Source organism: Grampus griseus (assembly GCF_964374135.1).
Source record: "Grampus griseus genome assembly, chromosome: 9".
Taxonomy (NCBI): Eukaryota; Metazoa; Chordata; class Mammalia; order Artiodactyla; family Delphinidae; genus Grampus; species Grampus griseus.
This window is the reverse complement of record NC_139003.1, coordinates 21022300-21049038: the sequence shown is the minus strand read 5'-3', so window position 1 is coordinate 21049038 and position 26739 is coordinate 21022300. Positions and strand designations below refer to the sequence as shown.

The following is a 26739-nucleotide window of genomic DNA, read 5'->3' as shown; positions in this document are numbered from 1 at the left end:
CTTCTTGGGTTTTATTAAATCAGCCGCCCAACCTTGAAACTCATTTTCCCAGTACGTGATGTCTGCTTCTCGAGCCTCTTCCCTCCCAGGAACAGAGAGCCGCACCCCTCATTCCAGGGGGGTCTTTACAAGTCCCACACCCCAGCAGAGTCTGGCCATCCTCCCCACCTACCTCTCTCCTGCACAGCTGAGCACTCCAGGCCTTCCACCCAGAAGCCCTGCTGGACCCCCCTCTGCCTCAGTGTGGGTCCTGTCCTTGGAGGCTGTTTGCTCTGGGGTTCTGCTCTGGGTACCTCACTAGTCCTACACCCATCCCTTGTAAACACCTGTCCCTTGTGGCTTTAAGAAAGCCAGCTGCCCTCACCCCACTCCCCAAAACAGGTCCTAAGCAGGCACTGGTGGGCACAGGGAGGCTGCAGGAGCCTGATCTGGGCGGACAGCATCAAAGGACAGCAGCTGGGAAAAGGGGTCAGGGCTGGGTGCCTGGGGAGAGGTACAGGGAGGCCAACTCGCCTCACCTCTACCAACCGGCTACGGCACTCTCCCAGGGCTGCCCTGGGCTTGGGTAAAGCCTGGACCCTCTCTGTGCCTTGGGTCCTATGTCCTATGTCCTCAGGCTGCCATAACAAAAACTGGGTGACTTACACCAACAGAAACGGATTCTCTCAGAGCTCCAGAGGCCAGGAGTCTGAAATCAAAGTGTGGCCAGGACTACACTCCATTTGGAGGCTCCAAGGGGAGCCCTTCCTCGCCTCTTCTGGCTTCTGGCAGCGGTTGGCATTCCTTAGCTGGCAGCAGCATCACTGCCGTCTCTGGCACCGGGGCCACATCGCTGCCTCCTCTCTGTGTCTCTTGTGAGGAAACTTGTCACTGAATTTAGGGCCCATCCAGATAATCCAGGATGACCTCATCTCAAGATCCTTGGCTCAGTTACACTGGCAAAGACCCTCTGTCCAAATAAGGGGATAATCAGCTTCAGGGATTTACTGTACATATCTTTGGGAGGAGGGAGGGGTGTCTATTCCAGCCTGCCGTGGTCCGCATCTAAAAGAACGGGGACTGTGACTTCTGCGACTGCTCTCTATACCCCTCCCAACGGCCCCCTGCTCGGGCCGAGGGCCCCAGAGATGCGCCTGGTCAACTTTCCTGGCATAAGCGGAGTTACGGACTGAAAGTCTGGATCCCCACCAATTCGTGTGTTGAAGCCCTAGCCCCCAGTGTGACAGTGTTAGGAGTTGGGGCCCCACGTTGGGATTAGTGTCCTTAGAAGAAGGAAGAGTCCCCAGAGCTTCCTCTCTCTCTCAGCCATGTGAGGACACACGGGAAGATGGCAGAGGGTCACCAGAACCCGACCCTGCTGCCGCCCTGATCTCAGAACTCTCAGCCCCTGGAGCTGTGAGACAGGAACGTCTGCTGTTTAGGCCACCCCGTCTGTGGTATTTTGTTGTAGCAGCTCGAGCTGACTGAGGCACCCAAGGTGGAGGTTAATAACGAGAAGAGAAATGGCAGGAAGGACAGCTCCAGTGTCTGCGGAAGGGCAGGGTCCCAAACTGCCCTCACTGCCGCCCGTCAGGCCGAGCGGTCAGGCAGACAAGTGTGGCCACAGGTTCTGGTCATGCTCCAGCCGCCCTGTCCCTTCCCCAGGGCCTGGCAGCTCCGCCCTCCTGGTGCCTCTGGACATGAGAACAGCACCCCAGGGGGTTGTCAGGCCCAGCTCCCGGGCATCGCCTCTCCCAGAGGAGCCCAGAACTGCCCCCTCGGGGGAGATCGTTCTGGGCATTCTTCAAATCTGGAATTGTTCTGCCCTTATCAGCTTGTTGCAGCTGGTCTGCCCGACACTTGCTCCCAGGGCAGGGCCCTGTCCGGCAGTTTCCCTGGGCGGGAGAGGGCTGCCACTGTCCAGCACGGGTATCTCCCAGCCACAGAGAAAGGCAGCCTTCACCTGGGCACCTTCCTCCCCACAGAGGAGGGGGCTGTGGCCAGAGGACCTTGCCCCACCTCTTCTTCTCCAGGCCAGCAATTCATCCTTCTTTCCTGTCCCCTACACCTGGAGTGTGGCCCAGAGCCCGAGGTACGCGGATCTGATGTGCACACATCCCTGCCCAGTCAGTCCCACGTGTGACCCCTTCTCCTGCCCCACCCCCGTCCCTCTCCACAAAACCAGGACAGGGTAGGGGTTAAGAGCGCGCACTCGGGAGCCCAACCACCTGGGGTCAAGCCCCGTCCCACCACGCGCTGGTCATGTGCCAGGCAAGGATCTTCACTCTATGCCTCAGTTTCTGCTTCCGTCAAAGTGAAGAGGCCGGTAATAACAGTAACTAACTCACACCTTTAAGCACTCAGAGCAGTGAGCGCACACAGAAAGTGCTCAGGTAACGTTACCCAAGATTATATTCCAAGGGAGAGGGTAAGGCTTTCTCCATGCCAGCCCCAAGTCGGGTCCCTGCCACATCTTCCCATCACAGAGCCATGCAGAAACTCGCCTCTTCCTCTGGGATGCTCACATCTGTACAGGCCTTGATGCAGGGGAGGGGGCACATGAGGCTCTTACCAGGTTCCCCAGTGAGGCATGGCCGCATAGGAGAGGGTGGGGGAGATCAGCACCAGGGTGGCTGTAGCCAAGCGAATTCCCAGACAGGGGGGTAAGCCAGAATCTTCCTGGGGAAGGAAGAGGAACCGGAGGCCTGGGTGGAGCCTGGCTCCAGGAAGTGTTTCCTCACCAACTCGGAGAAGCCTGGGGGAGACGTGGAGCAGAGGGAGCAGAGGCGGGGAGAGGAGGGAAGGAGGGAGGGGCTCTCCTGGGGGCAGCCCAGTGACCCCAGACCTCAGTGTCAGCAGGGAAAGCCTGGGCAGCCTGAGCTTCCCTTCTGTGAGAGCTGCTTAAGGCCCGCTGGGCTCCGTGACCAGGGAGTGGTGGTAGGGACCACATGGTGGGGGAACCCAGGAGGGGATGCTGGGTACGTGCCCCTCCCTCTCAGTCTGGGCTTCCTCCGCGGTGAAACGAAGCTACCTCACTTCTTCGTCCTTCCCCATCCCACCCTGAGGGATGTGGGTGAAGATGAAAGAATCTGATTAAGTGTCTGACTCTGGGTGAAGAAGGTGGGGAAACTCTTGTATTGAAATGTACTGACCAGGGCTTCCCTGGTGGTGCAGTGGTTAAGAATCCACCCGGCAGTGCAGGGGACACGGGTTCAAGCCCTAGTCCAGGAAGATCCCACATGCCACGGAGTAACTAAGCCCCTGTGCCACAACTACTGAGCCTGTGCTCTAGAGCCTGCGAGCCACAACTACTGAGCCCACGTGCTACAACTACTGAGCCCACGCGCCTAGAGCCCGTGCTCCACAACAAGAGAAGCCACCGCAATGAGAAGCCCTCGCACCGCAACGAAGAGTAGCCCCCGCTAGCCGCAACTAGAGAAAGCCAGCGTGCAGCAACGAAGACCCGACACAGCCAGAAACAATAAATAAATTAAATTAAAAATTTTTTAAAAAAGTACTGACCAGAAGACCTAAATAGACATTTTTCCAAAGACGACATACCTGGAAGAGGAGGAGGGGCCGCGCTCGCCAGCCCTGCCCCACCCCCTCCCCCGGGCCGACAGGGGCGGGGCCTTCACAGGGGGCTCCAAGGAGCTCTGCAATCCCTCCTAGTGACAGTCTCGGGCCAGAGTCGGCTGCACACTGCCCCCCACCAGCTCTCCAGGTGGGGTCAGAGGGCAGAACCCGCCCCACCCTGAAACAGGAAGCTTCTAAATACATTCTTTGGATTACTCATTATCATAATTCTGTCGCTGAAGGCAGAGAGGTAAGAGGAGAGCTTGGAATTCATCAACTGAGCCACGCAGGATCTCGGCCCTGCCTCTGCCCGACCCCCCTGCGGCCCCTGCCCTGGTTCCTCCCCCCACCCACAAGGATGTGCCCGTCCTGGACCAGCCTCCTGCCTCTGAGCCACCTGTCGCCGCTATGCCTAATGAGAGGCGCGTGCACATGCTGACCTGAGGTTGGGGACGGGTGTGTCGCGCTCCCCGTCCTGGAAAGACGGACTAACCCCCTGGAAACAACACCCTCCCCGGGCCTCCTAATCCTTCCGCCTGCTGCGGACCATGTGAATCCGGATCTGTCTGAGCCGGCAGTGAGCCCAGCAGCGGCCAAGCCCCTGGCCTACGGGTGGACGGGGTGATGCCCGCCCCTGGCCTACGGGTGGGCGGGGTGATGCCCGGCTGACTCCGCTCACCTCGCCCACCAGGAACCCGCCAGGAAGGACTCCCGTACAAAGTCGCCCGCCGGGAAGGACTCTCACACAAAGGTCAGGGCGACAGGACAGCACCCTGGGAAGGAGGCAGAGAGCCTTCAGCTCATCGTTAAGATCTGTTTCAAGGACCACCTGTGTGATGTATAGGCGGCCTCCACAGGAAGAACGAGATTTGGGGGTGGGAGACCTGGGTCCTACGTGAGCCTGGGGCCTCGGTCTCCCTGTGAGTCAGGGGAAAGAGAAATATCTACCTTAGAACAAAATGAACATTTTTAAAAATGTGTAAGTGTTGGGGGAAAATGTCGAAATACTCCAAAACTTCAGAGGGGCAGGTCTGTTCCACGGGAAGGTGGGCTGACAACCTTGCCAACACCCTGCTGTGAGCTGGAGACGCCGATGTCTGGGCCAAGGGCTCCGGAAAGGAGGGCAGGCGCTGCGTGTCCCGCTGCACCTGTGTCAGGTCTGAGGCCAAGGGCACAGGTGGGTATGTGTTTCCTCTCTCTTCTCACGGTGCAGTTTTCTACCAACCACCGATCAGAAACAGTTTATCCTCATTACTCTTAAGCTTATAAGTAGCACTACTGAGGCCTGTCCTGTCGGCCAGACACTGAGCTGCCAGCTTTACCCAGGATCGCATTTGGGTCTCCCACACCCTCTGGGGGGAGGTGCCCTCATGACGCTGGGCTGGGGAGACACAGGCACAGACTGGGGGGCAGGACTTTAGTTGGGGGGGGGCTGTCGGTGGAAGTGGCTGCCCCACTCCCAGCACCAACCAACCACCTGCCGGCACAACTCCTGGCGGCTGCATCCCTCCCCCAGGCGCACCTGCTTCTGGGAAGTCCCAGGAAGCTCGCACAGCTGCAGCCAACGCGGGAGCACGTCTGGCCTCCCGCTCGTCCCTTAGCAGCCGGTTCAAAAACAGCCTCGGTAAATATTTTTCCGCAGGAGCACGTTGTCACTCCCACACCACCCTCCCCCTCCCGAAGCCGTGAAAATCGCCAGATGTGTACGGGTTTCTCGGCTGCCCCTAGAAACCTCTGCCAGGGACCAGTCGCCAATCCCGGCCGAAAACAAACAAGGGCCAGGAGCCAGAGGGAAGTCCCGCACAGACGGTGAGATGGTGGCCGCCGGGAGAAAGCTCTGTGAAACGCGGCCTGCGATTTTCCCAGGCAATGACCGGTTTCCGCCTGCTGGAAGCTGAAGGTTAAGGCCCCAAGCTCAGCTTTCCAAATTTCCAAACATTTTTTTTCTGTCCTGGAGAGAAGTCTCCCCTTCCAGGAATAACACCTGCATCCTCCTTGCTGCAGAATAATCCACCTTAGGAGACTAAATGTGTGTGCGCTCGGGGAGGGGGACAGGTGGGAACTGAGGCTGTCAGTCTGCTCCCGGCAGATCAGGGAGTCTGGATTTCTCTGGTGTTTGAGGACAGGGGAGCTCTGCTTGCTGGTGGGGACTGGGGGTCTCGTCAGGATGTTGCTTAAAAGAACAAACAAACCTCCTAAATGAATATGGCCAAACAACTGAGGGCTGGCTCCCTTGTCCCCCCACCAAGGCCTGCAGGGAAAGTTAAAAGCCATGTTCCTTTTAAACAAAGCTAACTGGTCCTCATGTTTGGCCCTCAGAGCCAGTGGAGGAAGCTCCGTTTCCTACGGGCTCCGCCTAGGGAAGTGAATCAGGAATCCCAGGGCCAGGCCCGGCCGGAGCCAGGTGTCCGAATGGCTGAAAAGTCACCCCCTAAAAGTAGTCGAGGAGGCTCCGTGTCACCTGAAGTGGGCAACAGAAGGAGTGAAAACACACACACGCACACACACAGTGATTTCACAACTCTTCAGAAGAAACTAGAAGCAAAATGAAGTGTTTCCCTCTGAGGTTCTGCAGGTCAGGACAGGTTGTCAGTGTTGCCTGGATCACACGAGATTGATTCTGAAGTCAGACCCAGGGCTCCTTCTCCTGGCTGGAGAAGGGGAGGCACCACCTCTTATCCTCGGCCTCACATGCTCCTGTCCCTACCTTTCCCCACTCTCTTCACTGCATCTCACTACCCTCCGAGTGGGTGCAGAAGCCCAGATATCTGGACCAAGTGTATCTGGCCACCCCTATGCTCCGGGCACTAAGGCGGAAGTGCTCAAGTGGAAGACTAGACTCTGCGTAAACCACCACGATCCTCCTGCCTTGGGTTTCCCATCTGCAAAGTGGGCGCAGTGCTCTGGACGTGGCACACCCGGGGCCACAGGATTTCAAAGATGCTGGTCCCTTACAGACTGGTCTTTGCTTCTATAGTGGTAGCATCATGCCTAAAGATGCGGCAAGAGGAGCTGATGCCCACCCCTCAGGCTGGGGAAGCAGGGGTCAGAGAGAGGCAGAGAGCTACTGAGCGGCCAGAACCGGATGTGGCTCAGTACACAGCCCTCCGTGACTAGTCTGGGTACGTCCCCTGTTCCAGAAGCCACGCAGACATTGCTTTCCTCTGCATCCCTGGGTCATAATGTCAGAACCAGAAGGACCCTAGACATCGCGGATCCCCCTCCAACAAGGGAGAGATGGGCAAACAGATGGTCAGAGTCCCGGGCACCAGGTCACACCTCCTTTGGTATCTAGGACTCTGTGGTCCAGCTGCCAGTGCGGCTGTCTATCCTGCGGGGTATGTGCCCATATGCTCCTGGCTCCAGCTCCTGCTTCCCCTCCTTGCCTTTAGATAGGGAGGGGGAGGCATCTGACCTGCGGTGAGATGAAGAGCAGAGAGGGGCTCACATTTTCCAGGAATTCACGGTGTCACTGGCCGTCCACAGCAGCCAGCTGGGATGAGAACAGCTTCCCCCACCCCCAGCCATCCCTGCTGGCTCAAAGCATCACGCTGTCAAGTCTAGGCTCCCCCCAGTCTCCCCACTCCCCTAGGCCCTCCTGGATGGATCCACAAACTTGAATCCATTCCCATTAGGCCGGCAGTTCTGGGGCCGAGCTCATCAGGCAAGTCAGGCCTTTCAGACCACTGAGAAGTACTAAGTAGCAGGCCCTCACTCACAGATGAGAAAACTGAGGCGCACGGGGAGGATGGCTGGCCCCGAGTGCGTGGAGCATCTTCCCTTGCAAACCTGTTTTCTGTTCCTCCCTGCTCTTTATTCAACACCGAACTCAGACAGAGCCTGCTGGGCATGTGCTCCACGCCTGCCGCCCCCCACCCCATACACATACACACACACACACACACACACACACACAGACCCAAAGCTTACTTATCAGGAGACCCCAGGGCCAGTTATAGCCGGTGTGTAGAAACAATTGCCCAGAAGTGCCCAGGGAATTCAGAGATGCGAATCTGTGTGGTCAGGATCGGACTTCCAGGTTCCCCCCAGGCTCGGGAGCAAAGCCAAAGTGTTTCTCCACCTACTTGCAACCTCCCAGGATGCCAAGGGGGGAACAAGAGCCTGCGGACCAGCTCCCACCTGCCTCTCCCCAGAGCCAGCTGTCCATGGCACAAGCTCTCTAGTGCCCTGGCCCACTGTAGCCACAGAGAAGTTGACACCAGGATGACCTGAGGGCGGGAAGCAACCTTGTGTGGTGTTCTGGGGGTCTTCTGGTAAAGCGGCATATTGGGGAGTGGGCTGACAACACAGGGCAGCTGGCAGGCAGTGTCCCCTAGAGCTGGGGTGCAGGACTATGTCTGCCTAAGCAAGGGGACCCCGGCTCATGGATCTGCCTGGGAGAAGGTAGGTGCCTTTATCTACCAGTGGCAGCTTGGGAAGCACGGGCAAGCTGGTGACTCAGCAAACAAGATGCACCCCTTTTGCCGTTTGGCTCCCTGAATCCCAGGAAAATGACAGCCTGAGGGTGGATGAGATCCATGTATCTCAGCGCACCCTGCTTATCTAGCACTAAGGAGAAGCCCCCAACACCACAGCGTCTGGTGAGCCATTGCGGGGTGCTGGCTCTGGAATCCCCTTCTCTAAGGCCTGGGGCAGGATGACAGACTCAAGACTGAATTTAAAACAGACATGCAATGCCGTCAGGATCAGGGGCTCAAAGCAGCAGGGGCGGAGGCACAACAGGAAAGAAGCCAGAAGCAACCGGCAAACCATGTTTGCTCCCATCGGAGCCGAAAGACCAATCGTCAGAAACACACATAGCCGCAGTTCTGCTCATGACGGCTCCAGCTTCCATCGGAGAAGCACTTTTATTGTGAAGCACCCAAGAGGGGCCACTAGCCTCGAATGTCACTCATTCCTGCCCACACTCAGGTATGAGCAGCTTTCCTAGTGGCCACAACCTTCCAGGCAGTTTCCTATAAAGCCCCTAAGGAAGGAGGGCCTGCTACTGCTACATCACCACATCAAGAAGATCTTGCTTAGCAATGCTGCAGATGCATCCGGTTGTATTTTTACATTGGATGTTTTTTCATCCTGGTCCAGGTCCTTCCATAGGACTGTCTGGGTTTTAGTTCTGAAAGTCACACATCCCTGAATCTCTCTCAGTCCTGGGCAAACTGGGACAGTCGGTCATTATGTTTACATCAGCAGCTCCCCAGTAGATTGCTCCATCAAAAAGAGAAAAGGAAAAGTTCCCCAGTTAAAGTACATCTGGGGAGTGCGGGGCTGGACAACAGTAATGAGGGCCAGCTCAGACCACTGAAAAGCCTAACGTGTGCTGACTTTCCAAGAAGGGGAAAAAAGTCGGTAGCATTTCCCAAATTTTCTGGATCATGGTTCCCTCTTATTCATAAAACAATTTTTTATTCATTTATCATACATTTACTGAGAGCAAAGCTATTAATATCTCGAGGACTACTCGTGTTCTCTTTGGACTGTTTGGGACACAACTCATTTCACTGAGTTGTAAAAGAAAAAAAAACCATATGGTGCTAGCCCAGATTTACCATTTGGGTAAACTGAGGCACAGGGCAATACCCCTGGCGTTTATTGTGCAGAAAACCAAAGGCAGCTCTGTGAGGAGTTCCTGTCTTCCTCCTACATCTCACTTCGTGAGGAAATATTCAGTTCCCTGGTTTACGTTAGACGCTGGATTGTAACCTCATGTGCCTCCTCTCCCCTCCTTCCTTCTCGGAGAAAGAAAATGTAGAGGTGGCTGTGAAATGGCCAGCAGCATGCTTCGCTGCCTGGCTTGGATGGTGTCACTGGGAATTTGCTGCAGAGTCAGGGTGAGGTTGGATGAGGAGAAAGGAAGCTATTTAGAGGGGGAGACTCAGACCCACATGCTGGACGGGGGTAGTGCAGCAGGGGTGGCCAGTGTAGCAGCGGCGGTCAGAGGAGCACTTATCCAGGTAGAAAAGAGCTGTGGACTATTCACAAAAACCAAGACATGGAAGCAACCTAAGTTTCCATCAGCAGGCGAATGGATAAAGGAAATGTGGTATGTGTGTGTATGTGTGTGTGTATGTGCGTGTGTGTGCGTGTATATATATATAAACACATCCACACACAATGGAATACTACTCAGCCACAAAAAAGAATGAAATAATGCCATCTGCAGCAACATGGATGGACCTAGAGATTATCATACTAAGTGAAGTAAGCCAGAAAGAGAAAAACAAATACTATATGACAACACTTATATGTGGAATCTAAAATAATAATACAAATCAACTTATTTACAAAACAGCCTCAAAGACATAGAAAACAAACTTATGGTTACCAAAGGGGAAGGGGGCGGGGAGGAAAGGATAAATTAGGAGTTTGGGATTAACAGGTACACACTACTATATATAAAATAGATAAACAACAAGGATTTACTATATATAGCACAGGGAACTATATTCAGTATTCTATAATAACCTATAATGGAAAAGACTGTACACCTAAAACTAACACAATATTGTAAATCAACTATAGTTAAATAGTTTTTTTTAAAAAAGAAGAAAAAAAAGAGAAAGACCTGTGGGATGGGAAACTCCATTTCCCAGCGTGATGGGCAGAACCTCAGGGGCTGCCAGGATCAGGGTCCGGAGGTGGCTTCAGGAAAGCCTGTTTTGACTTGAAGCCCCAAAGCGAAGGGCAGGGCCCCTAGGGGGTGGGGTGAGAAGCACCTGGGTGGGAACCAGGAAGGTGTGGGCCCGGCCATCGGAGCCCCTTCTCAGCTGAGCCCACCCTAACCATCCTCATCCAGGACTATGGTGTAGAACTAACCTCCCAGAACTAGGGCCCTCCTCCCGAGTGGCCTGGCTGTGGGGCAGTGACTAAATGCGAAAGGGCCATGGAGGAGAAAGCTCAGGCCAGCAAGGAGCGGCAGCTTGGGAGGGGGCAGTAGCAGGGTCTGTTTCATCACACCTCGTAGTGGGCTAGAACTGAAGCCAAGCAAAGAAATAAAACTAAAATGTGTCAGGCACACCACCTACATGCTCATATTTAACCCTCACTGTTGAGGAAGGCGTGGTGCCCATTTTATAGATGGGGAAACAGAGGCCAGGGAACAAGTCTGAAATCACAAGGGTGGTAAGTGACAAAGCTTGGACCGAATAACTTTGAAGCCTGGGGCATCGTGCCAAGAGATTTCAATTTTTCTTCTCTCCTCTTTGACAGAACTTTTCTCTCAAAGGAATTCTTTTGTGGGGACCTACCTGCCATACAGAACAGGTAAAGGCAGAGCGGCACAAAGTGCAGGGGATGGGAATTGCCCACCGCAAACTGGCCTACTCTTAGTTTTCCCCTCCAGGTGTGCACCCACCCCAAGCTCTCGGTGGCCCCTAAGACAGCTCACAGAACACCTCCACTGGGTTTAAAAGCCACTGGGCTCCTCCTGCTGCTCTCACAAGTGTCCATGGACCAAACTCCTAAGAACAGTATCTCCCTCTGCCCTGTACTTGCCCTGCTGAGGTGCGAAGAGGAGGATGGGGCGCAGAGATTCTTCTTTCTCATCCAGAAACAAGTGGGGGACAGCAGGTTCCCCTATGCTTGCCCTGGCTGAGGCCCTGCTCATGGGAGGTCTCCTGGGCACCTGGCTCACTGGTGCAGCTCACGGCTGAGGGACCGGAAAGGGAGGGATCCCAGTTTCCCTGAGCAACACAAGGAGCTGCTCCATCAGCGCCAAAAGGCTGGAGCCACAAAAAACAAGGGCCAAGCTGGACCTGGCTGAGCCAGAAGGTGGCAGGGCCTCGGGCCACGGGGGACAACTCCTTGTTTCACTCGTGCAGATGCAAAGTCCATCTTACTGGCAAGGTGAGAACGAGGACAGAGAAAATCAGGGACCAGGACTACGGTAGCATGTGCCAGGGACCTCTTCCAATATCCATCCTTCACTTCCTCACAGCCGAACCACTCTTTTTTGGTTAGGCATGTGAGTGCCTGAAATAAAGATCACTCTTCCCTAAGGAAGTACTCTTCCCTGCTTCTCTTGCAGCTATGTGTGGCCACAGGACTAAGTTCCATTCAACAAAACGTAACTGGACAGGGTGTGTCTGGTTTCTGGCAGGTAACCTCAGAAGAGGAGCTGCAGCCTTCTTGTTCTTTTTGTCCTGACAGCTGGAGTCTGAGTAGCCACCTTGGACCACAAGGCAGCTCCCCTCATGCCTCCATGTCCACTCCTCCATGCACGGGGCCAGCCCCCCTGCCACTTGCCTCTCTTCCGGAATCAGATTTGGAGCCTTGCAGTTGGAGAGCCCAGAACTGGCAGACAAGACTTCGGATTCTAAACCAGCTTGCTCTGCCACCTACTTGCTCTTTCACTCATTCAGCAAATATTTATGGCCCATCTACTGTGTGCCAGGTACTGTTCTAGGTGCTGCGGCTACAGCGCTGACCAACAGAAGTCCCTGCCCTCATGAAGCTTACAGTCCGCTCGGGAGCGAGACAAAGAAATGAGTGCCCATCAGGGGATACATGCTACGGAGAAAATGATCGGGGGAGACGTGTCCAGGGTGTGGAGGCCCAGAAGGCCTCTCTGAGAAGGTGGCATTCCAGCAGAGAGCCGCAGGAAATGAGGGGTGAGGCGTGTGGACATCTGGGAGAAGAGCTGCTGTTCACCGTGGCCCTTGGCACCCAGGCCTCTGTTTCCCCCTCTCTGGAATGGTCTGTGAGATAAAGGCTGTCCACAGGTAACCTCGTGCTACCCTGGCTGGAGACACTGGCCCCAATCAGCACATTCAGAGTAGGTTAGCACAGGAGTCTGACCGGATGGGGGCAGAGGGACCGCTCGGACAGAGCTCACGAATTTCTGCTACGAAGGGGGCGTGGCTTCGGCTCACACCTAGCTCACCCTTAGTTGAAGAATTAAAAAGTGTCCCTATTTCCTCACCTTCCCACTGTCCCTTCCACGCTGACCTGGGTCAGGGAGCCGGAAGGTTAGAGGTCAGACAACTGATGGCTCCTGGGTCAGCCCACGCACCTCCAGGGGCCTGGCTCTGGGAGGGTTCCCTGCGCCCCAACCCGGAACTGCATGGCAAGCCACGCGCAGCCGTTCCTCCGCATTCTCTCCCCGCTGGGCTGAGGCCCACAGCCTTCCGGCCATGACAATTGGCGGACAGGGTGCCACCCTGCGCCCTGGCCCTAGGGAAGTTGGAGGTGGCTGACCCGAGGGGGATAAGCCTACAAAGGAAGAGAGGGTGGTGGTGGTGCACTCAGGGAGAGGGGCGGGGCCGGCAGGAGGATGGGTGGCTGGGAGGCCGAGCTAAGCTGGGGACCTGTGCTGGCCGCTGCTGGAGTGGCTCTGCGCCATAGGAGGGCATGCGGTGGGGACACGTGGGGAGGGGCCGCTCCTCAACCTGCAGATGCTGCTGCCTTTGCACGGGTCCTCCAACAAGCGGTTCGCACCACCCTTGGTCCAGATTCTGACTGCATGCTGTGGACACCAGAGGCTCACAGGCAATGGCAGACAAGACACACAGTCACGACGCACGGGGCCAGCGCTGTGACATGGTACTCGGGGAGCCTAACTCTTGAGAAGCAAAGTGGCTCCAAGCCTCAATTTACCCTGACGGTGGAGGGGTGGGGAGAGAATCTGGGCACACTACAGAGTTGTCACCACCACGCAACCCTTTCTTAACAGAGTTGAAGTGAGTTTCTTCGATGCCCAAGGAAGAATGAGCCTTGAGGCCGAGTCCAGTTACTAGTACTACGGCTGCGGACACGTGCACACACGTCCCCGGGAAGCCGCCAACAGGAGCCCCGAGAACCTGAGCAAGTGAACCCCCTGGTCTGCATCCCCTCGTCTGAAAAACGGGGGGAGGGGTGTATTAGATGATTTCCAGAACACTCCCAGCTCTAAAATTGTGTTCTCTGATTTTCCGGGTTATTTAGAAGTGGTGTGGAAACGACCCTTTGTCAACTGAATTCTGTTTTGAACAGCCAGCGGGCTGCCTACTTAAAGGAATCTCACGGTCAACGCTGTCGCAAATATAAAGAGGCTCCTTGTAGTGGATCGTCTGTGTAGATTTTCTCGAAGGCTTGCCTTACAGTCGTGAGGCTAGTGTGGCCCGAAGAGTCACAGTCCCAGATCTGCCACCTGATCTGACCTTCTAACAGTCCCACAAAGTGGACAGGACACAAGACAAGGAGAGACCCGCACAACTGCACCGGTGTTCCTGGGAATGGGACAAAACAGGACACACACACACCCAGCTGAGCTCCCTGCCCTGCATCGTAGCCCATGGGCACAAATAGGAAGCGAGCCCAGAGCTGAGGACGGAGCTCCCGGCCTCTCGGTCTAATGAAGCCTCCAGGCAGGCTCGGGCTGCTGGGCAGGGGGTCGGCAGAGGGCGGTCACTCCCATTCTCCAGTGATGTGGGAGGATGTCCGTTCCAGCTTGAGCTCGAGCTTGCACTCAGCAGACCTGCACAGGGCCCCCGGGGTGTGAAGAAGCCGGCCCTTCCCGGGGTAGGGGTCACCTAAATCCCGTCGCTCCTCCCAACAAGTGCAGAGAGCTGTCCGAAGGGTTCCTCCCACTTCCCTTAGTAGCAGAGGGCGACGAGCTGAGCTGTGCTCACAGCAGCCGCCAGTCCGATCCAGGTTCCCAAGCCCAGAAGCCCCGACCCTCTGCAGTGCTCCTACTGGCTATTGGCTGCTGCAGAAAGAGCCCAGTGGCCAGCATCACTGCCAGGGTGTGAGCTGGCCTCGTGCCCCACTTCCGGAGAGCCTGAAGCCAGGGGCCAGGGCCAGTTCCCCCAGAGAACCGCGGTCCAGATAACATCTCCTGAGCAACTGCTCAGTGCCCAGTGCTGTGCTGGCCCTGCCCTGAGGGGCTTACCACTCAGCACTCGGGGCGACACCCACACAGACTGTGGAACATAACTGGGTTCCATCTAGGAAACCTGGGAAGGCTTCTCAGCAAAGAAGATACCTGAGGACGGACAGAGTTAACTCTCCAGCTCCCACCCCCGCCGGCCCAGGGGAATTCAAACCAGGTGGAGTCCCCTTCCTCTCCCAGCTTCCAAAGGGCAGAGATATCCAAACCGCACTCAGCAGGGGCCCCTCCTCTCCGTTTCAACCTAGATTCCTGAGGGGAAAGCAGATGCGGGGGCTGCCTCTCCCCCTACCTCTGCGCCCTGCCTTCTCTAGGTCCAGGGCGACCCCCAGAGGACCCTCCCCGGGCTCACCAAGCTCCGCTCCTCTGCCCCTTCCTGGGTGGCCACACCCTGCAGCTCTGGCCCAAGCTGCCACCTGGTGTCTCTCGGAGTCTTCGCTCATCCTTCCCAGCCCGTCCTCTCCTCCTCTTCTCAGCCTACTTAAACCTGTCTGCTCCTGGTACCGCCCCACTATGTCTTACTCACTCCTGCCTCAAAGCCATGCCCAAGCAGCACCACGCTAGGAACACCCACCGTCCCCTAACCCCATCCCATGGAATGTTCTTTCCAGGCTCTGAAAGTTCACCTCCTCCCCGAAGTCCCCCTGCAGCTCACTGACCCCCATCTGAAGAACCCCCATCACGCCCCCAGCTTATGACCTGTGTCTTCGCTACACCCTGGAATTCATTCCGCCTCGGCCACCCTAGGAAGGGTCTCCTACTCCACACTGACCCTTTTATTTTAAAATCCCTGCATAACCCCACCTCACCTCGTCCAGATCGCCCCTTCCCAAATCTTACGGCTTTCTCACACATGCCTCCCTTTCCCCCATTGTGTGGCACTTAAGCTTCAGTTTTTATCACTACCTAGCAATTAACTGACACCCACAAACATTAGCAGAATCCTGATCAGTCACATATAACTTACTAATCATAAGAGCTAGGATTTTCTGAGCTGACCGTGGAGTTGTGCACAACGGCAAACTCAGTATGTTATCTCTCATTTTCAGAGCAACCTGCAAGGTGGAGATTTGTCATTTTTTACAGACTCAGAGAGGTTCACTGTCTGGTCTACAGTCATGCAGGTCTGTCTGATCCCAAGTTTGAGTGTTTTCCACCACCTCAAGCTGCCTTTCCCTTGCCTAGGATTCATCCATCCATCAAATGACTCGATCAGACCCACAGAAGACAGAGTATCAGTCAGCCTGTCCTTTCGAGCAAAAGCCCAGAAATGTTATAACAGTGAAACTAGAGGTCCCTCTGCCCTTTCTATCTTACAGATAAGGAGACAGGTTCAGAGGTACGACTTGCCATATGGTTTGCCCAAACGTATATCAAACCAAAAAGCACTGAAAAGGGGTCTAATGGGCTGTTGGCCCTGGTTTGAATGCTGCTGATGCTGTAGACTGTGTGATCCACCTATAGGAGCAGGTAAGCTCCCAGGGCCCCGTCGGGGATAATTCCTTTGCTCCACTATAAACCTTGCTTAGAACTAAATCACAGGATTCCAGCAGTTTTGGGTTTCATCATCCCAGATGACTGCAACCTACAGAAGGGCAGAGATGGAGCAGTCCTTACTGGGTCCCTGTAGGAGAGTGTGAAATCTACCATAGCCACTAAACACCGAGCCTGTGCCCTTCAGCCTTTTCTGGCCGCAATATATGCAAATAATAATAACGGTAATACTCCCTTGCCGGTTTACACGCTTCAGAGCACTTCCCTTTATCACTGCATATTGTCATAGCATTTTAGAAACTGGGCACCTGGGCTCAGGTGACTTGCTGGCGGGGGCAGAAGCAGGGTTATGGTTCCTTTTTTCTTTACTGTATTTGTTTACTACATACCAAGCTCCTACCGTGCGCCATGCCCCATGCTAGTGTTGAGGAGGGATTGTGGAAGAGACGGAGTTTGGGGGCAGCACGCAGATGCCAGGGAAGACAGTCCCAGCCTTGAAGCCAGCAGGGAGATGGGCTTGGAGCTTTTCCCGTGGGTGGCTCCGGAGTCTCTCCTCTTAGGACAAAACAGCAGGACTCCTGTCCCACAACCTCCACCCTCTCCTCCAAGCTCAGCCTCTTGAAGCTCAGAAGCACTGGGAACTATAGCACATCCCTCCTGACACAGCCCATCTCCCTTCTCGATGGTTCTCAGAGCCCAAATTGAAGTCTGCCCTCCTGGGAGCAGGGCTGAGGAGAGCAGCCACAATCCAGCATCTCCTCAGCCCCGCAGGCTGTGCAAATCCACGGCGGCTGCCATCCTCAGAGCTGTCCCGACCGTTCCTCACACTGCGACCCCTCCTCCAGGGGTGCACACCCTTCACCCACTGGCTGTGCCCATCCCTGTCAGACCAGGCTGTGAAGTAACAGGGCCGCCCACCGGAGGATGCCCAAACCCACTCACTCTCTGAGCTCCAGCCCCTTCCCATCAGCAAAGTTCCCCCCGATACAGAGAAGAGACTGTCCTGCCATCCCACCCCATCCTTCCCCTAAGACTTTAGTCCCAAACAGCAGCACCTACCAGCAGCAGGGTCCCTTCCCTGTCTGGGCTGTCACCACAGTCCTCCTGACCCTAGAGTGGAAACATCACTCTTTCTCCCTGCAGACACCTGCTCAGGTGGGCAAGAAAGAAATGCATCTCTCTCCTGGGGCTGAGACTGCAGCTGTTCCTAGGCGCTTTGGGACGCTACCTGTCCCCCCAGATTTTCACCTTTGTAAGAAATATGGGAGAGGTTTCTAAGGCACAGCCCAAGCCTGTTTCATGAGAGAAGTTCTTGCTTCTACAAAGGGGCTGGAAGGGAACCTCACCTTCCTGGCCAGGCACTGAGAAGGGAGCTGTTCCTTTGGTGACATGGAGGCAGGGACCCCACTCAGATGAGTCTGGGATTGTGGATGACCTACTCCCTCCCCCTCTCCACCTGCTCCAGCACAGGCTCGGGTGAGCTAAGCCGGCACACAATGCGTGGAAAAACCTCTCTGCGAACGCGAAACATATAGCCACGAGGGCTGTTACCGGAGGCTTGTCACCTGCTTCAGGGACAAACACGGAGAAGAAGAACGATCAGACCCTGGGGGTCCAGAGGAAGCGTGGAGCCTCGCCGTGCCCTAAGTCCCCGCTCTAGGACTGCAAAGCCAATCAGCGCCCGCGCGCCCCTGTTTGCCCCAACACAATCCACGGCCACTCCACCCCAGGGAGCCCCGGACGACCCACGCTCGGAGCCCGGCACCTGCGGCGTTCTCGGGGTAGGAAGGGGCTTGGATGGTGCAAGGTCAGGGCTCCGCGTGTGGCCCCAGCTAGTGGTGCGCGTAGGGGCTGCTCCCGGTCCCGCCACGAGGAGCGGCGGGTTTCCCAGCGGCGGGCCCGGCCGGGGGCGCATGGGCACGACACGGGTCCTGGCGGAGCCCGAGCCACCACTCACCATCCTGGGAGAGCGACAGCGGCAGCAGCAGCAGAAACGCTGAGAGCACCAGCGCGAAGCGCATCGTGTCCTGGCCTCAGACCCGGAGCAGGTGGCTGCGGGCTTGGCGGAGGGTCCGGGCGGCCGGGCGGCAGGAGCGTGGGCGCCTCTCGGGGAGGCCTGGCGGTGGCTCGGACGGCCGGGCGCTGACCCGAGACTCCCGAGTCGCGCTCCGCAGGCCCCTCCTCGCGGCCGCTGCGGCAGAGCCGGGCCGAGGCGCGGAGCCAGGCGGCAGAGGAGCGGCGGGTGGCTGCGTCGCGGGCGGTGTCTGCGCGGCTGCGGCCCTGCCGGCGGCTGCTGCGACTCCGGTCCCGTCCGCGCCGGCCCCCGCCCCCTCCCCTCCCCCAGGACCGCGCGGGCGGGGTGGCGGGGCCGGGCGGGGCGGTGCTGGGCGGAGAACAATGAGCAGAGGAGGAAACTCCGCCCTGGCGCGCGGCGGGCGGGGGAGCGCGGCGGGCGGCGGGCTCCGGGCTCCCGGCGGGCGGCCCCCGCGCGGGCGGGGGTGTGAGAGTGAGCGCCGGGAGGAGGGGTAGCTGGGGGGCTCCCGGCGCCGGATTGCCCCCTGCCCGCGGGGCCGCCCGCCGGGAGCGCAGGTGTCGCCCGCCGTTCTTCTGAGGGGCTCTGGCGGGACCCCCCTCACTGCCGGAGTCCTCTTCGCCCAGATCCGGAGCTAGGAGGCCCCCAGGAGCATTCCAGGCCTCCCGGCTGCAGCGCGTTTTGCTGCAAAGCCTGAGAAGCACGTCTCCCACTTGCCAGGTGCAACTCACCTGCGGGCGGGCCTTCTGAGCAGGTCTGCGCCGTAGGGTCTGCACCCTGCAATCTGGACTAATTAGTGGCTTAACCTCTCTGAACCGACCTCACCTGTGAATGGAGGTGGTGGTTAAAAAAAAAGACAAATTTTTGAGGGATTAATATGTGCCACTTTGAGTTCTAAGTGCTTTGCATATATTAATTCATTTACTCTCCGCAACAGCCATGTTTTCGGCTTCATTTTGCAGGCAGGCAACTGACTGAAAAAGAGGTTTAAGAAACTTGCTCGAGATCACATAACTGCTAACTGTCAGGCCTGCTTCTGAAAGTATCAATTATTTGGAGACATACTTGGCGCAGTGCCTGACGTGTAGTAATCGCTCAGTAAGTATTAGCTGTTGTTCTGACTCTCGCTCTATCAAGAATAGCAATAAGGATTTAGGGCGTCGGGATCAAAACCGACTTGAGCTCAAAACCTAGCTGTGCTCATCTATTAGTTGTAAAACCCTGGGCAAGTGACTCCACGTACCTCAGCTCTTTCCGTCTGTAAAATAGGGGTAACAACACCTACCTCAGAGGGTTGCTATGAGAGTTAACTAAGATAAAATGCAGGACGAGCGCTTAGCACAGGACCAGGAACATAGAAAGTGTCCGGGAATGAAGCGGCCCGCGCTCCCAGTACTGGAAGGGAAAATTTGCCGACCTGAGATGGGGGTGGGAATTGAATTCCGTAAACCGAGGAAACCCGGTGAAAGAACAAAGAAGTACCCCTCTGTTTTTCGTTTTGTTTTGTTTTTCAAAAGCTGCTGGAAGGATGCAGAGCCTGGAACCCCCTGCGGAGGAGGCGCAAGGGTGGCGCCGAAGAAAGGGAAGCAGACCCAGAGCGGGGGGGGGGGGGGGGGGGCGCCAGAATTTGGCTCTCACGTGACTCCTGCGTTGATAATTTGGAGTCTTTCTGCCAGATGGGTCGGGGGGTGGGGGAAAGAAGGGGCGTCCGCAGGACCCAGCCCCTTGTCAGAGACCGTGGACTCCTTGAGCCCCTTAAGTGGGCTACACGCTGGCGCTGCCGGAAAGACACAGCATCTTTGGAGCAGCGAAGGAAGCGCTGGTGCCCTGGTTGGGGTTCCGCGGCAGCAGGCTCAGGCTTGGGAATGGCTGACTTGCCTGTTTTCATCAGGAAGTTTCTGCAGGATCATTCTGGCCCCGTTTTCCGTGCCGCATATGGGAAAGACAGTGTGTTCCCTATAAATACTGTGGGATGTATGTGTGTGTGACTGTCTTTGATGGGTTTTGGTACTGTTCTAAATATCCATGCCAACAAGAGGGCTTGTTTCTCTTTCTGAAACCAAGCAATACGCTTAAAAAATTGGGATTTAACATTTTTTGTATTGTGTGCTCTCTGATTTTAAGTGTTCTGCACTCAATCAACTGCTCCAAAAGTCTAGAAATGATCATGTTAACTTTGCAAGGGGAGAGTGTATACTTCAAATTCACATGATTTGGGGTTGGTCCCATTACCAGATTGTGCAAAATTAAAATGAGAGCAGACATCCAAGCATAGAAAGGGGCAGCTCTTTGTAGCTGGAGACTTAGCAGAATCAGAGATGTGCTGGACCCTCCCCCGTAGCCAGCAGCACCCCATCATCCTCCCACCCGATGCAGATGGAGCTTTCAGGAATGAGGCTGGCCAGGCTTAGAGATCACCTGTGGTCAGTGAGCAGAACTGCCCCAGGTACCTGGCCTGTGCCCTGGACCCCCTTTAACATAGCACTCCCACTAGCTAGTTCACTGGCCCAGAACACCTGAGTTTATAGTCGAAACTCAAAGCCCTTTGTAGATGCTAGTCCACAATCCTTCTGCGATTTGTTACATTTTGCTTATATGTGTGCATGCATTAGCTCCCCTAGGAGACTTTCAACTTTTTTTTTTGCTTTAGACAATTATATTTATTAACATATTATTTTGAAATAATTTTAGATTTACAGAGAGTTGCAAGAAGACTACGAGAGTTCCTGTATACCCTTTACATGGCTTCCTTTAAGGTTAGCATCTGAAGAAAACATGACACAATGACCAAATTGTTAAAAATTAACATCAATTCAATACTATTTACTAATTTAAGACCTCAATCTAATTTTGTAACCTTTTTTTCTCACGCACTTTTTCAGGCCCAGGAAGTCATCCAGGATCCCACATTGCATTTAGTTTTCCTGTCCACTTTCTTCTACAGTTGATGACAGTTCCTCAGCTCTGTCTTTTATGACATTGACAGATGCTTTCAACTTCTTAATGTGGGATCTCTCTTATTCACCTACTTCCTCAGACCACCCGGAACAGCACATCACATCATATAGATACAGATACAGATGTAGATACTGAATGCAAACATGAATGCCAACTGGTAGGTATTACACGGGAATCTATGGCACAGGTTTCAAAACCGTGGTTTTTCCCCTGGTCGCTGTCAATCAGAGCGAGCAGTCATGATACTTGGCCTCACCTGCAATCTGGTGATGTTGCTGACTCATCCTTAAATGCAGGTTTGATAAAGTTCTCCTGACTCTCATCCTGAATAACTTTAATCTCCAACCACAACATCTACATCTAGGGGTGGGACAGAGCCTCCAGGCACCACATCCCCCAATAAAAACTAAAAGCCCACGTATCCATCCTGGGGCCACATCACTGTTCATAAGGTGGCAAGGATGCTCTTACTTTGGTTTTCTGATCTCTGAGTTCCTTGGGGGCCCAGGATGGCATTTCTTTCCTCTTGGAATCTCAGTGCCCAGTACAGTGGTGCTCGCCCCCAAGAAGTTGCTCAATACCCAAAGGCTGAATAGATAAATAAGTGGTTGAATTTTATTTCCAACGCTGGGCTTTATCTCTGACTGCCAAGTTTTGTGATTCTATGAATATCAGCTGAGGTTCAAATTGGGCACCTCTCCCCAAAGTCATACACTTACCTATAATTATTTTTTTTTTTTTACACTTACCTATTATTATTCAACAGCATCTACTCTGACAGCACAGAATGCCAGGCCCTGTACACAGTGCTGAGAATGCAAACACGGATGCTATAGCTTCCACTCTCTCAGGGGAGAAGCAACACCTGTACACAAACATAACTGAGGTGCAGTAGAGGCTGTAACAAGTGTCATGGGCAGGCACATGGGAGGCAGAGAGCAGGACAGGCTCAGCTTCACCTGGGGAGGTCAGGGACGGCTCCTGAGGAGGAAACAGGGTCTTGGAGAAGGAGTAGGACTTCACCAGGGGAAGAACAAAAGCGACAGCACTTTGGGCAGGTGGAGCAACATGTGAAAGTGAAGAGGGGACCTGAGAACTGTAGGCAGGTGTTTTGCCCTAAGTAGAGTGCAGGGTTTGCAGGCAGGGATGGAAGATGAGGCTGGAGAGGTGAGTGAGGTGAGATCCTTAGACAATGGAGAATCCCCAAAGGGTCATAAGCTGGAAGAGACAAGACCAGCTTTCCAGTGAGCAGGATCATTCTAGCTGTCGTGGACTGAAGGTTCAGGGGGCAGATGCGAGACTGGAGGTGAGCACAGCGCTTTGGGAGGCTAAGGCACCTGTCCCTGAAGGGCCTGAGCTCAGACAATGGCAGTGGGAAAAAAGAGGAGGGGCTGTAAGCAGCTCTTTTGCCTCTTTTTTGTTTGTTTATCCCTTATTTTCGTTAGACCTTAATCATAAAGATGAGATCGTTAGGCAACATTTGACTAAGTTCCTGATTTCTGCTTTTCTAAACATACACAAGGCCTTACCTAACCTGCTGATTCCTTTCCTGGATTAGAAGGAATAAGAATGAAGAATTAAGTAGTTAAAGAATGACTGACTCTCTACCCCCAGCTTCCCCTTAGTAAATTTGCAGGTGGACCACGAGGGCAAGAGAACATCCAATTGCAGACGGATCACGTGGGCAAGACAGTCCCAAGGAAGATGGGGAGAAGCCAGCAGGCCTGCGTGCAATGGAAAGGTGACGGAGAATCTGACCTCCTGCCTTAATGATTAACTGAGATTGTTTCCCCTTTAAAAATTGTCATGGCTGAACAGAATCTTTGGAGTTGGTCTCTGGATACAAGTCCACTTTCTCCCCAGATTGCCAGCTTTTCTGAATAAAGCATCTTTCTTCTCTGCAAAGCTTGCCCCTCAATTTATTGGCTGTTGTGCGTTCGGTTACAGGGCCTGATACAAGAGGTATTTGGTGGTCAGAATTGATAGGACTTAGTGACACGCTGGATGTGGACGTGCTGTGTCACGTGGCGTGTGTAGTGTGTTGAAGGCATGGAGCCGTGGAAGGAGTCTAGGGGTCTAGGCTTCCCACTTGGGTTACTGCGTGGATTATCTGAGGGCCAAGGTTGAATGTCACTAACTGAGCTGGAGAACATGGAAGCAAGTTTGGAAGTAGAAAATGATGAGTCCCACTTTGAACGTGTTGACTCTGAAGACCCATGGGGCGCTCCGGGGCCAGGTCTAGAAGTTATATCTGTGACATTGAAGCTCAGATCTGAGGTCAGGACAGGAAATAGAGATTGGAGAACCATCCCCGTGCAGGCAGGGGTTGTAGCCATGAAAGAGGATGATTATCCTGGGATGCTGGGCAGTGAGAAGAGGCTGGAGGCAGAGGCTTGCAAAATTCACGGAACGGGCCGAGGAAGTGGAGACAGGGAATGAGGAGCTGCCTAGGAGGTAACCAAGAGAGAAGGGTGCCATGGAAACAGAGGGAGGAGGATGTTTTAGTAAGAAGAAGGTGGTCTAGTGTCACCTGCTGCAAAAACTGAAATCTGCTGATTGAATCTGGCAATGAGAGGGTCACTGGGAATTTCACCCAGAGTGATTTTAATGACGTGCAATAACTTGGGGGAGTCTTTGGAGATGAGGAAAGAGAGGCATTGAGTGTGGGTGTGAAAGGAAGGAGGGAACACATAAGGTCGAGGGAAAGGTTTGTGTGTATTGGTTCATTGTAACATTGGAGAGATGCCTGTGAGTGTGAGCTGAGAGAAGAAGCCAGTCGAAAGGGAGAAGTTACAGGAGATGGGATGTGAAGCAGAGATGGAAGGACTGATCTCAGGCAAAGGAACTTCGTTGCTGAAGCTGGGGGATTGGGACACTCTCTGTCACAGCAGATGACAAATGGCCTTGGAGTGAGTCAGCTGGAATTTGAATCTTTGTGCTGTGATTTAATAGCTGTGTGACCTTGGGCTTTTACTTAACCTCTCTGAGTCGGAGCCTCCTCCTCTATAAAACAAATAATAGCATGAATCTTGCAGAATCTTGCAGAATCACCGTGAGAATGTGAGGGAGTGCATAATGCCTCGTTGACACTCAATAAATGGAGGGTCATGGCCTTGTGTCCACAAAAGAGCTGCTCCACTGCCCGCCTCGCCTGTGAAGAGCAGGGGCAACAGGACGATTACTCTGTGCTCTGTCCTGTTGCTGCTCTTTAGCAGACATTTCCCCGCTCAGAAGCCCTCATTCTGGAGCAGAAAAGCAGGTTGTGCCCCAGAACAGCAGGTTTTCCCACCATGGCTGCCTCCACGCAGGCCAGGGCTGGGGGTCACAAAATCAGGGTGTCTCTCCTCATCAAATGCAATGGAGCTGCTCGTACGAGGGGCCCTCAAGACAGGGCTTAGCACCTAACCATGATCTTCGGGATTCCCAAACACCTCAGATTCAGAGACAGCCTGGGGCTCAGTGGATGGTCCAGATCATGGGCCCAACACCCTCATCACATGGGAAGAAAACTGAGGCCTGGAGAGTTGAGCTCACGTGTTCCCGCTCACACAGCTGGTAAACAGCATTGGTTCCAGATCCTGTCTAGAACTCCAGCCACTGCTCTAACATAGACCATGGCCTGGGCATGAGGTATCCACACTCACGCAGCTGGGTCAAAAAGCCACAGGTCCCATGGCAGGAACAAAAGGTGATGTGCCGAGGAGATGGGGCTGGGGGAGGGAGATGAGAATCAATTCCTAATTAAGTTGAAATCAAAGCAGCCCGGGGCATGGGTTTTGGCTCACTCTTCCTGATCCGTGTGCCCAACCTGCTTTCCAGTCACATCTCCCACTTACCCCCTGACCATCCTTCCCCCTCCTGCTAATTCTCTGCTCGCTGCAATAAAACAGCACGCAGTTAACTTCTACCTGGAGGCTGACCAGGGCCAGAATGTGTGCTTGAGTAGGACTGCATGGAGCTCTGCCTGAATTCTGGGCATGTGCTAACACTGCTCTCCTCACATGATTTCATCCTCATACAATGCGGAGAGGTAAATATATTACCGTTAATCCATTTTGCAGATGAGGAAATCAACACCTTATTTCCCTGCAACCACCTGAAGGTAGATGTCGCTTTTTTCGTGTCCCTCCTCTCAGGATGTTGACCCGTGTGTGTCTAATTTCCCCCGTAAGCCCCGAGCTCCTGGAGGAAGGAGCTGTGTCTGGTTCTGCTTTGTACCCTTGGCGGTCCCTGGTTCAGCATCTTATCTCCTCCCTCCTCTCCCGCCTTCCCTCCACCTGCCACCAGAGTGTTATCCTTGGAATCAGTTGTCATAGATCCTGTCCCTAACCTGTTCAAGCTCTTGTCCGCTTTCCTGTTGCCCAAATTCCTAAACCCAGCATCCAAGGCTTCCAAATTCTGGCCCAACTAACCTTTCCATCTTCTCCCACCGAGAGGGAGAAGGCTCTTTAGATTCAACTGTGACACTCGCTGACATGCTCAAGTCTTTGCCTTTGCTTCTCCTGGTGCCTGGAATTAACCTACTTTCCACCTGTCAGTGTTTGAAGGCTCAGATGTGGTGCAGGAAATTCAGATCTGTTCCCCACCTCTCAAGTCATAACCACTTCCTCCTCTTTGTTCCCCTGGCCTGGAGTTAGTACCTTAATTCACCATCTAATTTCACATGTTTTTTGTGAGCTATATACACATACACCATGAGTTTTTTCTTTGAGGGCAAGAACCTCACTTTGTGTGTCAATGCTATACTCAGCATGGCTGAAGTTGGCTTTTGATAATAAAAACAATGTGAGTAATATCTAGAGTTTGTTGATCCTTACCACATGTGCTAGCCCTGAGCTAGGGGTTTTACATGCACAGCCTCGTTTAGTCTTTTCAGCAACCTCGTGAGGTGCCGTTATGTATCCCATTGTATTGATAAGGAAACTGAGGCGTTCACGGAAATTAAGTAACTGGTCTAAAATCACACAGATATTAAGTAGTGGAGTCAGGATTCAAATCCAGCAGCCTGACTCCTAAAACCATCACACTATTCAGAGAGTGAATACATACGTGAATGAATAGTGATATTTATTGCACTATAATTTTGCCTGCTGTGTCTCATAAACATTGTTAAGATGAAATATCTGTCCTAGGAGCAATCTAAAACATACCGTGCAGTGTTTTTCTCAATTCAGGAAATGATTGGTTCACCATGCGACCCCTCCTGCACTTGTCAAAACCCACACTCCCGGGCTTCCCTGGTGGTACAGTGGTTGAGAGTCCGCCTGCCGATGCAGGGGACATGGGTTCGTGCCCCGGTCCGGGAAGATCCCACATGCCGCGGAGCAGCTGGGCCCGTGAGCCATGGCCGCTGAGCCTGCGCGTCCGGAGCCTGTGCTCCGCAACGGGAGAGGCCACAACAGTGAGAGGCCCGCGTACTGCAAAAAAAAAAAACCAAAAAAACCCCACACTCCCTGTATCCCCAGAAAGCCTGCCCAATTCAAATAAAAATTGGCATGGATTTAGCCTTACAGTTTTCAGTTACTGAAACCTCATTATACGATACACATGAGCCGTAGACCACGCCCTGAATTTAAGTTAAACATGTGCAAGAACTTTTCATTTAATCACCAGATTCTTCACGTCTCTGGGCTGCTTGCTCCATCTGCAAAAGTCAGAATTGCTGTACCGCCCACAGTGTTTTTATACCACTGCTCCCCAACTCTCTCTTTCTCATTCCGAAGGATCTTCTAAACTGCTTTAACTGGTTGGTATTTGTTAAAGGTTTTTATCCACTCTTCCTGGTAGCTTGATTCATAAAACCCAGGTTTATCCAACC

At 54.1% G+C, this 26739-nt stretch overlaps 1 protein-coding gene across 1 annotated transcript in view; it reads right to left on the bottom strand.

Annotated features, from left to right (window-relative positions):
- The window catches only part of PODXL (podocalyxin like), a 42064-nt gene extending 24035 nt beyond the window's left edge, over window positions 1-18029 (bottom strand). The window contains exon 1 of the mRNA XM_082661808.1: window positions 17889-18029. Coding sequence (XP_082517934.1) covers window positions 17889-17952 — 64 coding nt within the window. The 5' untranslated portion in view covers window positions 17953-18029. The remainder of the gene's footprint in view (window positions 1-17888) is intronic.
- Window positions 18030-26739: the final 8710 nt, after the last annotated feature.